Source organism: Micropterus dolomieu, linkage group LG18 (assembly GCF_021292245.1).
Source record: "Micropterus dolomieu isolate WLL.071019.BEF.003 ecotype Adirondacks linkage group LG18, ASM2129224v1, whole genome shotgun sequence".
Taxonomy (NCBI): Eukaryota; Metazoa; Chordata; class Actinopteri; order Centrarchiformes; family Centrarchidae; genus Micropterus; species Micropterus dolomieu.
This window is the reverse complement of record NC_060167.1, coordinates 11,896,297-11,911,019: the sequence shown is the minus strand read 5'-3', so window position 1 is coordinate 11,911,019 and position 14,723 is coordinate 11,896,297. Positions and strand designations below refer to the sequence as shown.

Below are 14,723 nucleotides of genomic sequence, written 5' to 3'. Positions count from 1 at the left end.
CCTACATTTTTTTGTGGTTATACAGCAAAGCAACATATAAATAACTTGTTTCTGTATTGTGCTAATAGAAAATGTGACAGCCAAATGGTTTAGGGTGTCAAAAATATGGATAGCCGTAAACAATTTCATTAAAAAAGCTTTACTAATTGTTTTTGTGGACTTGCATATAAACTTTAAACTGCACAAAATAAAGTCATAAAAGCATACACAAACAATACTGTACATGGCCCAATGGCATCAGTCTTTTGCTATTAATAATAGTACATTGACTAGTGTAATGTGTCATTGTTAGGAAAGATGCATAAGGAAAGAAAGTACATACAGACAATTCAAATTTGCTTGTAGCCTTAGTGCTTTGTAGAGGTGCTGTGGTTTAATATATAAGTATTATATTTGCGTGAGTGTGTGTCTTTGTGAAAATTACGTTTCTTCAAATTCAGATATTGGTTGACTTTTGGAAGAACCTGAAAGTCATAAACATTTACATACCTTTTTTGGCAGAAATCACCCACTTTTGTGATTCAGAGGGTTTGGAGGAGCCCATGTCATTCTTTGCATAGACTCTGAACTGGTATTCTCGGCCTGGCATTATGTTGCAGGCTGTGAATTTATTGTTGAAGATGCGATCTGCAACGGTGTGCCATGTTCTTTTACTTGAATCACGCTTTGTCACCATGTAATGCAGTCTGTCGTCACGTTTCTCATCTGGAGATGGGGTCCATGAAATGGTCACTGTGCCAGGCACGTTTTCGTCCATCTCCACAGGACCTGGTGGCTTAGGCTCATCTGTAGTTCAAATACAAAAGTTTTGTTTTCTTTTTTTCTATACCACAAGTAATAGGAGGAAATAATTAATACACAAGAAGGGTACAGTATTTTACCAAACTCACCTGTGACTCTAATTTCAATGCTGATTGTTTCTTGGCCGACAATGTTCCTGACAATGATAGTATAGATTCCAGTATCTGAGCGTTCGGCAGAAGGAATCAGAAGCTGGGATGTGCCCTCTGCATTGCTGATGGTCACCTTTTTAGTCACGGGCACTCCATCTTTCAGCCAGGTGACCTCAGGCCAAGGAGAGGCCTACAAAGAATATGAGAATATAATTTTGTCAGAAGATCTATATATACATTGTCAGGGAATAAGTCATCATACTTACTTCCTATATTACCTCAAAGTTAATGGTGAATCGTGCAGAATTTCCTGCTCTCACCACCATGAAAGTCTTGATTTTGGCATCCGTGAATCGTGGTCTCACTAGATTAACAGCAGGGTGAAAGTTGGTCATAAATTGTTGTTCATTTTTATGTTGACAGTTTTTTTTGTTTGTTTTTTTAAGGAAAAAAGGCAACAAAAAACTACAAAAATATGAATGACTTTTTATATGTTTTAATGCAGTACTGCTGCAATCATTTGTGTTATTAATTTGACACCAACCAATTGAACTTAATGATGAAAGTTTCCATGTGCACACTATTGTGCTGGTAATTAGGTTTTTGAATCATGCATAAACATCTTTTGCAAATACCCTGATTTCAGAAACAGTTGATTCTCAACTTGAGTCATTTAGTGAAAGAAAACATAATGCTGGAATTTTAATGTTGATCTAAATGCTGAAATGAAATGCTGTCATCTTACACTATTGGTGATAAGAACGAGAAGCCAAATAGATCGGTGTGTTGAATATAGTTGTCTGCCAAGAAACCCATCATTTATCTTGATTGTTTAAACCAGGCTTTGAAGATCCAGATCAAGGTAACCATGTTAGGTTTGTGGGATATCTATTAATCGCTTTAGGTTGACTAAAGTCAGGATTTGCACAGTAAGCCTTGTTTTTCGTTGCCTCCCGAAATCTACATTTCAGATAAGTTTTAAAAATCATGTATTTTCATCAGTGAGTTAAACTCAATGATTATACAACTATAATGTGTATATAGTCAAAAAAAGAAATGAGTCATTAATTAGTATTTACAGTGGAGTCGCTATAATCACAATATAAAATATATATATTTGACATAATTACCCTTTAAGTGAATTTTCTTACCTGGAGGGGGCATAGCAAGGATGTAATTATCCAGTTCCTGTGGCTCTCCCTCTCCTCCATCATTTGTAGCAATGACTCTCACCCAGTACATGGCCATTGACTTCATGCCTTTCACAGTATAGGAATTCATGGTTATTGCATTTGAATTGCAGCGATCCCATTCTGTGTTTTCTGCAGGTCTGATCTCTACAAAATATCCTTTGGCTTCATCCTCAACCCCCTTTATGTCCTTGGGCTTGGTCCAAGACAGGGACAGAGTTGTGTAGGTGGAATCTGTCACTTTGAAGTCAATGACTTTACCAGGAGGCTCTGTAACACATGATTCATATTCAGTACTGCAATGTGTAGGCTGTATGAAGTATTGATAATAGCGACATTTCTTAATGTCCACCTACTTTTAGGGTCTCTGGCAAACACAAACTCAGACGGTGCACTGAATTCCCCCGCTCCAGAGTTATTGATCGCTGACACACGGAATTCATACTCCATTCCCTCAACCACATCTTTAACTCCAAATCCCTTAGCTGTATAGGAAGAACAACATATGCAATGTAGGAATTACAGCATTCAATAGATCTTCACCTTTGTGTTGGTATATGTCATAGCATGATCGAAGTAAAATAATATATGAATAATAGAGTAACCTTTGATCATTTCATCAGGTGCGTTGACTGGGCCCCACAGGTTGCTGCCCTTTTTGCGTTTCTCAAGGTTGTATCCCAGAATATTGGTTCCTCCAGTATTAGCTGGAGGAGACCAAGAGAGGTTGATGCAGTCCTTGAAGGCACTGACAACCTTTGGTGCTGATGGAGGTCCAGGGTATGCTGTATACGCAAAAGATTGGGATCTGTAAATAATTTCTTAGTCTAAAAGGAAGATTATTTTGTGTATTGTGGGAGAATTGATCATAATTGTTGTTGTTGTTTGTTGTAAAGAATGAAGGTCTGGTCACATCAGAAATTGGCACGGCAAAATTCATCTACGCAATTTAATAAAATAGTTGATGGTACAGGCATCAATATTATTGGTAACAATATTATTTTTTCTGTACTGGAGAGTTTACTTCCCCCAGGGATTTCGTTCTGAAGATTGCACATCATTTCATTCGGGGAACCCTTATTAGGGGACACAACTGTCTGACAGTCCTGCCTCTTTTATGGAACTGTATATAGGCAGACAGAGGAGGTTAAATCAAACTGGATAGTGCAACTCATTTGAAAAGCTAAAATAGCCCTCTCCATTTTGAACTCACTACTTCATTGTTCCTTTTAAAGGTCAACACTGTCATGATGATTTGCTATTGATCAAACGGGCATGTTTGCGTGTTCACCAAATTTTATCTGGATGTGAGCTGTGTGTCGATTTTCTACCAATTGCAGCGATTCCATTTTAATTCATTTTGCTGTGAAATTTCACAGTTTTAAAGGCTGGTGTGACTGGCCTTTACTAATATGTGGTATTTCTAGGATAACAGTTTCATAATATTTCAGTTTACCTTTTGTACCAGCTTGAATATCCTCTGTTTCCATCAGCTCACTGAGGCCCATTTCAGTCTCCACTCTGAGGCGATAACAGTACCTCCTGCCATGGTCTACATCACTGTCCCTATATTTAGGCTCTGGACCAATAGGCCCTACCTTCTTCCAGGTGTTGCGGCCAACTTGTTGTCGTTCAAGGATATAGTTTGCTATCTTGCAGCCACCGCTGTCTTTTGGGGGCCTCCACTTGAAATCAATTACAGAGGAGGAGGCTTCAATAATCTCCAGAGGTCCCATTGGAGGAGTGGGTTTATCTGTCAAAAACAAATGTAGCATATAAAACATGTGTAACAATTTGGGTTAGACAGGTAATTTGTAGGCTACTTCCTGTATAAGTACACACAAAATACTGTAAAAGAAATGTGTGTATACATACCCATTACAACAAGCTGGCTGAAGGCCTCAATAGTGCCAAACTCATTTTTGAGTTTTAGCTTGACCTCACCACTGTCTTTGCGTTGCAGCTTGGTTAGAAGCAGACTGGTGTAACCATCTGAGTGCTCTAACTTGATATTTCCTTCATCTGAAAGCTCTTCACCCTCAAGGTACCACTGGATTTTGATAGGTTCCCGTCCAATATAAGGTAATTTGAAGGAAGCTTTGTGTCCTTTTTTCACGATTACAGGAGTTTTAAATACTTGTAGTTCCTCAGTATCAAATCTGGGCGGATCTATAATGATTGGTAACACAAAACAGATATTTTAACCAGTGTCATGCTATCTGGTTATGTACTTTAGATAAACCTTACTCAAAAAAATCCATTTTCATCATGACCATGACTTAAAGGCATTTTCTGATGAATGATACCCTATATGCAAGTAATTTCTGCAAGGAAAATGTTTTTACCTTCAACAACAATCAAGGCCTCTGTCTTCCGTCCATCTGCTTCAAATTTATATTTTCCAGCAAATTCCTCTGTGACTTTGTGAATTTTCAGCTTGTGGAAACTTCCTTCTTGTGAAATGGTTATGCCCTCAGATGACTGAATCTGGGAAAAGCAAGATTATTGCTGTTACACAAGAAATATAAATAGTCTCATCTCAAGCTCTAATAAATATATGATAATTCCTATTTGGCTATATTATTGCTCTAACATCAAAGCCTATATGCTACATAATGACCAGTTAGACCCTGGGCTTACCTCCTCTCCATCTTTGTACCATATTCCCTTACAGTCTTCATTGCTCAGTTTACACTCCAGCTCTGCTGCTTCTCCAGTAATGGCTTTGCAGTCAGAAAGCCCAGCATGAAAGTGAACTCCTGGGTCTGAGGATTTATCAACCGATAAGTTAGTCAATCTGCACAGCCCACAGCTGCCATCTGCATACAAGTTGTTGTTTCAAGTTTTTGTAATTGTGGATATACAATATATGATATTCATACATCCATGTGTGGATGTGTATACACTTACCTCACTTTCAGTCGAACATAACAAATGTTCTTTCTGCATTTTTGTTGGTATCTTGTATTTTATGACATTTGATAAAATACAAGTTAAAATGCAGATTTAATGTCAGAAAATATATTTGAAGAAACTATATAATCTTTGTTTATAAGGGATGTAAGAAGAGAGCATTTTGCATTTATTTGAAACTTGATGAAGATGTCTTCTTGGTTAATCTGTGTCTTGATCGTCTTGTTTGGGTGTGGCCTTCTTCAACTTGAAAGTTTGCAGAGTTGAAGTCTTGGCACGGATTATAAGAATGATCATTTGCCTCTTTATTTAGTTACTCTTGAAAGAAAGACACACTTGTGTGTGTATATATAACAACATGTCCCACTCAAGACTTGACAGTTCCTTGAACAGTGGAAGAAGTGAGCTTTTTGTTTGATCTGAATTGAGCCTTCAATTTCAAGAAATTGATTTAGATCAACATCATCCTCCAAAGCCGGCTTGGGTTGTCTTCGATCTTCAAATTATATACAGCAAGAGTTTGTCTACACACAAGTGTTGAAGTTGTTTAAACAAGAAGATGATCGGTTCTGTAGTTGTTTGTATAAATTATTAAACTCAATGCACCGACTCATCCTGAATTAATATTTTAAAAGGCAAGCATGATTGTTAACATAGAGCACAGGGGCACATTGCTCGCTCTCTCGCTCTCTCTCACTCACACACACACTCTCACACACACACACACACGCACACACTCTCACACACACACACACTCTCACACACACACTCTCACACACACACACACACACACACAGTCTGCCAACACAATACATGATAGATGCAGGACATATGAATATTGAACAATAAATTGCCTGCTGATATCCAACCTGTAGGTCACAAAAATAGAGTTGTATAACCAATGCTGTTCTACTGTCGGCAAAACATACATCTTAAGTATGTTTTGATTCATTTCACTGTTATGGCAACTGAAGAAATAATTATATTGTAATAGACAAAAACAATTAGTGCATCAAATCTTAAAAGCACTCTCAGGGTTAAATCCACTCTTGTTGATCTCTCTGATAATTCTAAAAGGCCATTTAACCAATTAGAGATCAAATGTAGTATATGTTAACCCTCAAATCACTGGAAAAGTCATCTGCTCATGAAATGGCTTTGTTCAGTGACTGTGCTTCCCATGCAGCAGTTAATGCAGCACCAGTAATCTTACCACTAACTGTATCCACGATCAGTGGGCCTTGCTGTGCACAGCCTGAATGCTTGCCAGCTGCTGCTGGCTCACCGCCGTCTGCAGCCTCACCACTTTCAGCAGATTCATCACTGCCTGCTGTTGGCCCAGTGCCATTTTCACCACTGGCACCACTCGCTTCTGAGTTTTTTTCTTTCAGTTTTAGAGGATATCATCGTAATTACCATCAATCCAATGTTTCTCATTTGCTGTTGGGTATGCCTTACAAATAACATTAATGAAAACAGTAACAATAACAATTAAAATGTCAACATGGAATATGAAAACAAGATCAGCAGCAACAACAGAAAAAACAAACATTAACTTCAATGTAGAAGAAGAGGGTGGTGGAAAAGGTGATATCCAACTTGTGATTTAAGATTAAGGCTCCATATAGGTGTCATTGTGAAGTGACTTGACCTTGATTAAGGACCTTGTGGATTGTTTTTCTTTTGGCAGAAAGTCTCACTTAATTAGACATTGTAAAGTATTTTATCACAAGGAGTAATACCAGTGACAAAAGTGCTGATACTTTAGTGCTGACAGTTTTAGTAGTATTCAGCAAAATGGATGGGAGTCCATTAATGATTCGTTGTGAAACAACTGTTTGCTATTTTGAGTAACAGAAATTAAACATAAAACTATGTTATGAACAGACACCCTTTATGTTCTTAATACATATTGATAAATCACCTTTTCCATTTTTCTACCCTCTGAAATAACAAACACACATCAGTAAACCTTGTTGTAAGTAAACAAGGTATTTATAGAAGAGCAGAAAGACAAACATGTCTACAAACATGAAAGCACAAACATTATGCACAAAACACAACTATAAGTAAAAATAAGTGAAGGATTAGACAAAGAGAATCCAGAATTTAGCATAGCATGTACGTGCTACACTACTTTCTGTTTCTCAGAAGAGGCACAAAAACAAACATAAAAATATACAGACATATAAAATTATGTCTTATTATTCAGTGTTGGCTATTAATTTAGCAGATACAAGTTAATTCTTAAAGTTAGGGTTTTCATTTATTATTCGACTGAAGCCTGTGAGAGGAATTAAACTTCCCTGGACACAAACTGTGCTGTTCTTTTTACATGTAGTCTCTAAATCTGTAGAGTCTCAACCTATGCTAGTGATGTGCGATACCACTTGATTCCTATACGATCCAATACCATGTAATACCCAGGCTGGTATTGCCGATACCAATACTATTTATATCTATTTTATTTCTAGTTTAATGTGACCTCCCCCCTCCCGTTTCTGTATTTATGAGGGAAATAAAGAGTAGGCTGTAGGCTTACCAATTCCAATACATCAAACGTACGTCATATTCTTTAATTATAATTATATCCTGCTCAGAACTGCCGCTTCATAACATATTATTTTGACTTAATCTCAGATGTTTAGCAAAGTTTGCGGTGTTGCCAAAGTATTTCACTTTGCACACACATCACACACAGCGTCATTACATTATTACCTTCACAGCTTCACTTTTACAATCAGCCATAGTCGGTATTGAATTGCAGGAAATGTAAAGGGCTGCAGTGGCTCACTTCAAAGAAGCTCCGTCACAGAGCGGAAGCATGACTTTGACACGCGGAAGGACAAGTAGTTCCTTTCAACCGAGTATAATTAGACCATCCTGGTGACAGTAAGTTACTTATGATAAAACGCACACTCACTCCAAATGACTGTTTAGATATCGATCCTTTTATATGAGTATCGATCCTAGAGCAGGAAACATTGGTATCAGAAATATTGATATTTTTAGTATCGATCCGCACATCACTAATGCTATGACCATACACATCCTAGATAAAGCATTTTTGTCACTGAGGCTTGACAAAACCTTTCTGAAATATCTTTCGAGAGTCACCCCTTGTCTGATGGAAAATTTCTCCAATTGTCTTGGCTAATAGGCAAAGCTGAGCAGTAAAGAGCTTTGTGTCAGTGTCTGCGCTTTAATTCGGTCAGTTATACATCTGTTGTTAATGCAGCTGCATCTGAGTTAGAAGTGTTTAATTTTTCCTACAGTCAAAGTCATTTTCATTCCCAAATGACTTTACTAGTCAGTAAAATTGTCTACAGCATTCAACCTTCTCTTACCAACAACAGCTTCTTCGACCGTCACATTTTTCTTTTTTGGACGTTTTCCTTTTGTCCCAGATTTTTCGCCTTGTTGATTTGTGGATTCCTCATCATTATTATCTCCTATTAGTGATCATAAATAGCAACTTTATACAGAATGTTACGCATATATAAATGTAATAATTTACTATCATTCTATTAATGTTGACCTAATGATGAAAATGTTTTAAAAATTATTTATAAAAGTATTGTTCTTCTATTGATTGATGGATAGACTTTAACAAACCTGAAATGTCATTGAAAAGACAAACAAAAGTAACATAATAAACATCAAAATAACTGTAAAATGTAGACAAACGAAATCAAGAACATATTAATATCAAAACAGAAAAAACATCAACAACAACAAAATACAAATACCTTCTATTGCTACTGCTATTAATAATAAATAATATTAATTCCTAAATGAAGAGATGTTTATTTTTTTTTTGCACAATGAATTAGTTTCTTACCTATTACTGTATCTGGAACAAGTGGACCATCTCTCACACGTTTCTTGCGTTTCCCTCCTCCTTCACCTCCTTCTCCACCCTCTCCTCCTTCTCCATATCCTTCTCCCTTAAATTCTTCATCAGAATCTTCAAATGAATCGAAATCATCTTCTCCCTCAAAATCTTCTCCCAAACCTCCACCGCCCCCAGCTCCACTTCCGTCTTCTATTCCACCTTCACCACCTGCACCAGCACCAGCTCCGATGCCTTTACCAGCACCTGCACCTTTGCCACCATCAGTTCCTTCCCCACCTGCACCACCAGCGCCTCCAGCACCTCCAGTGTCTCCAGCACCCTCCGCAGCAGAGCCTGCAACACCTGCGGCACCAGCTTCCTTTTTCTTAGCTTTCCTTGCAGCTCCTTCCTTGCCAGCTGCTGCTCTCTTTGACCTTGCAGCAGCCTTCGCTTCAGCCTTCGCCTTAGCCTTAGCTTCAGCCGCTGCCTTTTTAGCTGCTTCAGCCTCTACTTGGGCAGCTGCCTCTGCAGCTTCTTTCTCTGCTTGTGCCTTCTTGGCAATTTCCATTTTTTCTTCCATTTCTTTCTGATATCTTTCCTGCTGTTCCTTAGCTATTTTTAACAGATCTCCTTCATTACCGCCTCCAGCCAAAGTAGTTTTACGAGCTGCCTTCTTGCCCTTGTTGGCAGGATCTTTGTTAGCTGTAAAAGATTATATGTAAAATGTATTTAGAATTTTTAAGTCACTTTTAAATTTGGAATTTAACAATGATTTGGTGTCAGAAGAAAGTTTCTGCAAGATGTTTCATACTTATGCATGTCGCTGGAATGTGTACTGCATGATGAAGACTCCCCAATGTTAAAAAAAAAAAAAAAAGAATGGTAGAAAGAGAATAATTTTCTCACCTTCAACTACAAGCCAGGCATTGCAGGATTTGATTCCTGCCACAGCGGCATAGATACCGGCGTCCAAAGGCATACAGTCCCGCACAATCAACTTGTGGATAAGCTTATCTTCAGAAACAGTGATTTCATGTTTCTCGCTATTTGACAGTGGAGCGGATTTGCCATACCATTTGATCTCATTCATTGGTGCAGTCAGGACACATTGAAAGAGGGCGTCCTCTCTTTCTTCTGCCTTAACCTCTTGTATTTTGACAGCAAAGTCAACTTCAGGTACTACAGAAAGACACCAAAAATTTTAAGGAAGCAGAGAGAGACTATTTAATTCAGTCAATTCCATCGATTTTCTAAACTACTTAACACTATACAGGGTCACTGGTGATTGGCCTGTCTCATCCTGTGCATGTAATCACAGTTATACTTAACTTTAATTTCAAAATCTTTACTGTGTGTAACAGTATATCAGTAATCCTTGGAAAGTTATTGCGTTTACTTTAACCTAATCTAATCCTAATCAATTGATTGAGGAAATACCTTTAAAATCTGTGGAGAAAACATTGACACCCTCGACATCCACAGAGTAGAGTCCTGCATCTTCTGAACCTAGTTTTTTAATTGTGAATATGTATTTTTTGCCAACTTGCTTCAAGCTATGCTTAATATCGTCAGCTGCTTCTTTGGTGAATGGAACCATGACGCCATCCTGCAGAATTTAGGGACATGTTACCATTTTGATAACAGATACAGAATAAAATGCAGCAAGATGATACTTGAGTAAGTAGTTAGTGCCTCACCTTGTACAGGAAGATTTTGCTGCTAGGATCCTTCAGGTCCATGTCCAACTCAATTGTTGCACAGTCATCATCATTGACCTCAATAGGTTTCAGTTTACTGATGTGTGTAACAAACTGAAGTGAAGAGATAAAAAAAAAACCAACATAAAATTAGACAAAATATTTAGTGAGTCTACTTATATAGTATAAGATGTACACCATGAACTAACAAATAGACTACTAAAACAAAAAGAAGTGAAATAAAGTGATGGTTAAGCTTGAATTAAAGAAGACTCAAAAGGCCACATACCTCTGCAATCTCTTCTTCTCTCTCTCTCTTCATTTCATTGAGTTTCTTCAGCATGCCGCGGAAATCTGTGATATTGTATTCAGCACAGATACGCTCGTAGTCTTTCTTGTCTGCACTAAGGAGGATTTCCCAGACCTTCTCGTCTGGCTCCATTGGCTTTTCCTCACGAGTTCCATCAGGATTACTGTAGAGTGAGAATTTTCATTGAGCTCCTACACACCAATGTGTTTTCACTTAAACAGTTGCTCTCATACTGTCATAGAAAAATCACTGTAGGAATCACCATCATAAAAAATACCATAACATTTTATTTTTGACAAACAAACAGCTGCGTGTTTACAATATTTCACTCACCGTTTTTTAAGTTTCTTTCTGAGGTCTACTGGATCTGGGGAATCATAACGAAAAGCATCAGTCCATCACTGAGTGTATGTATGTAATGCTTTGTCTATTACAATAGTATTCACAAAGAGAATAGCTGTATTAACAGTATACATGTATTTTGATTAAAGCTCCATAAGAATAGTTTCTTTAATTAAAGTAAATCTGTGTTTTCAGCTTAATGGCTGTTAGAGGTTCAGTCCCATCTAATTGGCACCCCACAGTATACACATTATCTGAATGATCAAACATTACGTTAAGCTTTCTCCTTAACAATACTCAGGCCAGATAAACCTGAGATAGCTGACCTGAGCTCTCTAATCTCTGAAGTCCCTGTTGATATTCTTGGGCAAAAGGAAACTAACAAAAATGAAGGCAATCGATCACAAACCATCCAGGTTGGTGAACATGATCACTTTGTGTTGGGTTTATATAGCTCAACATGATTCTGTGTCAGGGTTTGGTGTGGGTGAAGCAGGTAGTAGGTTGGAGGACCCAAATGCAGGACACGAAAGCCAGCAGGAACAGTTCAGAAGGGTTTTAATACACAAACAAAAGACGAGCACACTTACAAACAGAGTGGCTGATTGACTGAGTCCAAAAACAAAGGCTGTCCAACGAAAATCCAAAAGGGTGAAAAACCAGAATCCAAAAATGAGCAGGGTAACAGGGACACACGGCGAGTAGGGCTGAAGACACGAGAACAACTGCTACACAGGGTGACAACATACAATGACCCAACAAAGACAAGACAGAAACACAAGGTATATATACACAGGGACTAATGAGCAGGGCGGGAGCAACACAGGTGAAAGACATGAGGCTAACGAGGCACAGGTAGGGAGAGAGAGAGAGAGAGAGTGTAGGGGAAAACAGAGACAGACATGCAGAGTGTGACATTCTGGTTGTATTTTTCAATTTCTAAGAGCGCCATTAATGTGTCAAGTGTCAGCACACAGTGTCACTGCGCTGATGTGACAGATGCACCACGACAGGCAGATTTTTCCCAATAATTCCAATTAATGAATAAAATGTCATGTTGTTATCAAAATATATGGGCTTGTGTTGTAGCATAGAGCTGCTGCATAATTCCAAAAATTGATAGCTTAGATGAAAACCATTAACCTTTATTCATCTTTGTACACAGCTGGTTGCCCAATTCCCTAAACGTGTCTTGTAAAAATGTGATAAATGTGTTTTTAATTGCAGTGCTAGTTTGTATGTTATTGAGTGCTATTTGTGTCTGACAGGGGCAAGGACAGTGTATAAGCTCTCTTTAAGTGATAACTTTGGCTTTAAAATAGTGAGCCTTGGTGTAACAGACAAAATATATATATATATATATATATATATATATATATATATATATATATATATATATATATAAATAAAAAAATATATTAAAATATAATAGAAATATAAAACCTCACCTTCTCCTTGTATCTTTTGAAGTTCTTTACTCTTAGAGAATCCAACTGTAAAGAAACAATTACCTTCATTTTCAGTACCCTTTAGTCACAATTCAATACAAATATGCCAACTTATATAAGTATTGAGGATATACAGTCTCTCATACAAGTGTACACTCCTCACATTTTTGTAAGTATTTCATTATATCTTTTTGATTATATACTACAGAAATGCCACTTTGCTACAATGTAATGTAGTAAGTGTACAGCTTGTATAACAGTGTAAATTCGCTGTCCCCTCAAAATAACACACAGCCATTAATACCTAAACCACTGGCAACAAAAGTGAGTACACTCCTAAGTGAAAATGTCCTAATTGGGCCCAAAATGTCTATATTTTGTGTGGCCATCATTATTTTCCAGCAGTGCCTTAACCCTCTTGGGCATGGAGTTCACCAGAGCTTTACCAGAACAATTTGCCACTGGAGTCCTCTTCCACTCCTCCATGATGACATCACAGAGCTGGTGGATGTTAAAGACCTTTCGCGTCTCCACCTTCTCTTTGAGGATGCCCCACAGATGCTTAATAGGGTTTAGTTCTGGAGACATGCTTGGCCAGTCCATCACATTTACCCTCAGCTTTTTTAGCAAGGCAGTGGTTGTCTTGGAGGTGTTTGGGGTCGTTATCATGTTGGAATACTGCCCTGTGGCCCAGTCTCCTCTACTTCAGTATGTCACAGTACATGTTGGCATTCATGGTTCCCTCAATGAACTGTAGCTCCCCACTGCCAGCGGTACTCATGTAGCCCGAGACCATGACACTCCCAACACCATGCTTGACTGTAGGCAAGACACACTTGTCTATGGACCCCTCCCCTGGTTGCTGCCAAACACGCTTGACACCATCTGAACCAGATAAGTTTATCTTCGTCTCATGAAACCACAGGACATGGTTCCAGTAATCAGCGCGTATGGTCTGAGCACTGATAGGCTGACCCCTCACCCCTTCAACTTGCAGCAATGCTGGCAGCACTCAAATATATTTCCCAAAGACAACCTCTGGATATGACGCTGAGCATATGCACTCAACTTCTTTGGTAGACTATGGCGAGGCCTGTTCTGGGTAGAACATGTCCTGTTGAACCGCTGTATGGTCGGGACCAGGCCACCTTGCTGCAGCTCAGTTTCAGGGTCTTGGCAATCTTCTTTTAGCCTAGGCCATGTGACTAGGAACTTCCAGTGACTAGTATGAGGGAGTGTGAAAGTGATAACACCAAATTTAACACACCTGCTCCCCATTCACACCTGAGTCCTTTTAACCCTAACACTAGTCACATGACACCGGGGAGGGAAAATGGCTTATTGGGCCCAATCTGGACATTTTCACTTACGATTGTACTCACTTTTGTTGCCAGCGGTTTAGACATAAATGGCTATGTGAGGTCTTATTTTGAGGGGACAGCAAATTTACACTGTTACACAAGTTGTACACTCACTACTTTACATTGAAGTGTCATTTCTTCAGTGTTACATGATAAGATATAATCAAATATTTACAAATATGTGAGGGGTGTACTCACTTTTGTGAGATACTGTATAAGTTATATACTGTATATAACTGTAGCTATTATCTTATACACTTGAGGGACATAGCAAGTCAATGAATACTCTGATCCTACCCTCAATAACATTCAAGACAACAGTGCAAACAGCCCTTCCATATTCATTTGTTGCAAAACACTTGTAGGTGTCAGCATCCTCTGGAGTGACCTTAGGAAACTAATGAAATGCAAACACACAGTTAATGACATTTTTATTATTCATGAAAGCAGTTTGAGTCTTAAGGCATAGACACATTACGAAAAGTAATTCCCGCAAAAAGTGTGCATTTTCTGTTTCGCAGGTCAAAAATCACATTTGTTCAACTTTGACCGAATGGATGTCCTCATCCACTAGAGACACAAGGTAATATTCTAGCGTGTCTTATAACTATATTTAGTAGATCACAATATCAGACTACAAATTGTAGCATCGCTCTTACACATCGTTTAAGGTCTGTGATCGCTCTGATCAATGTTTATTTATTACCTGCATCAGAAACGTGCCATCAATTTCT

General features: G+C 38.3%; 1 protein-coding gene and 1 long non-coding RNA gene across 12 annotated transcripts in view; one reads left to right on the top strand and one right to left on the bottom strand.

Annotated features, from left to right (window-relative positions):
• Positions 1–14,723, top strand: part of LOC123956613 — a 72,398-nt gene that overhangs the window by 23,088 nt on the left and 34,587 nt on the right. The window lies entirely within an intron of this gene.
• The window catches only part of LOC123956607 (immunoglobulin-like and fibronectin type III domain-containing protein 1), a 31,904-nt gene that overhangs the window by 1,301 nt on the left and 15,880 nt on the right, over positions 1–14,723 (bottom strand). For 4 of the 11 annotated variants that reach the window (XM_046028909.1, XM_046028913.1, XM_046028910.1 and 1 more), the window contains 19 exons: positions 12,629–12,673; positions 11,771–11,908; positions 11,172–11,205; positions 10,818–11,001; positions 10,529–10,642; positions 10,269–10,437; positions 9,738–10,010; positions 8,838–9,533; positions 8,344–8,448; positions 4,724–4,848; positions 4,429–4,570; positions 3,959–4,252; positions 3,540–3,836; positions 2,689–2,868; positions 2,440–2,568; positions 2,045–2,353; positions 1,172–1,257; positions 891–1,083; positions 490–786 (listed from right to left, as the gene is read on the bottom strand). In XM_046028909.1, the coding sequence (XP_045884865.1) occupies positions 490–786; positions 891–1,083; positions 1,172–1,257; positions 2,045–2,353; positions 2,440–2,568; positions 2,689–2,868; positions 3,540–3,836; positions 3,959–4,252; positions 4,429–4,570; positions 4,724–4,848; positions 8,344–8,448; positions 8,838–9,533; positions 9,738–10,010; positions 10,269–10,437; positions 10,529–10,642; positions 10,818–11,001; positions 11,172–11,205; positions 11,771–11,908; positions 12,629–12,673 (3,810 nt within the window). Of the gene's footprint in view, positions 1–489; positions 787–890; positions 1,084–1,171; positions 1,258–2,044; positions 2,354–2,439; positions 2,569–2,688; positions 2,869–3,539; positions 3,837–3,958; positions 4,253–4,428; positions 4,571–4,723; positions 4,849–8,343; positions 8,449–8,837; positions 9,534–9,737; positions 10,011–10,268; positions 10,438–10,528; positions 10,643–10,817; positions 11,002–11,171; positions 11,206–11,770; positions 11,909–12,628; positions 12,674–14,286; positions 14,398–14,723 lie in introns of those variants that run through there. The other 7 variants (XM_046028911.1, XM_046028916.1, XM_046028917.1 and 4 more) reach the window with 5 other exon arrangements.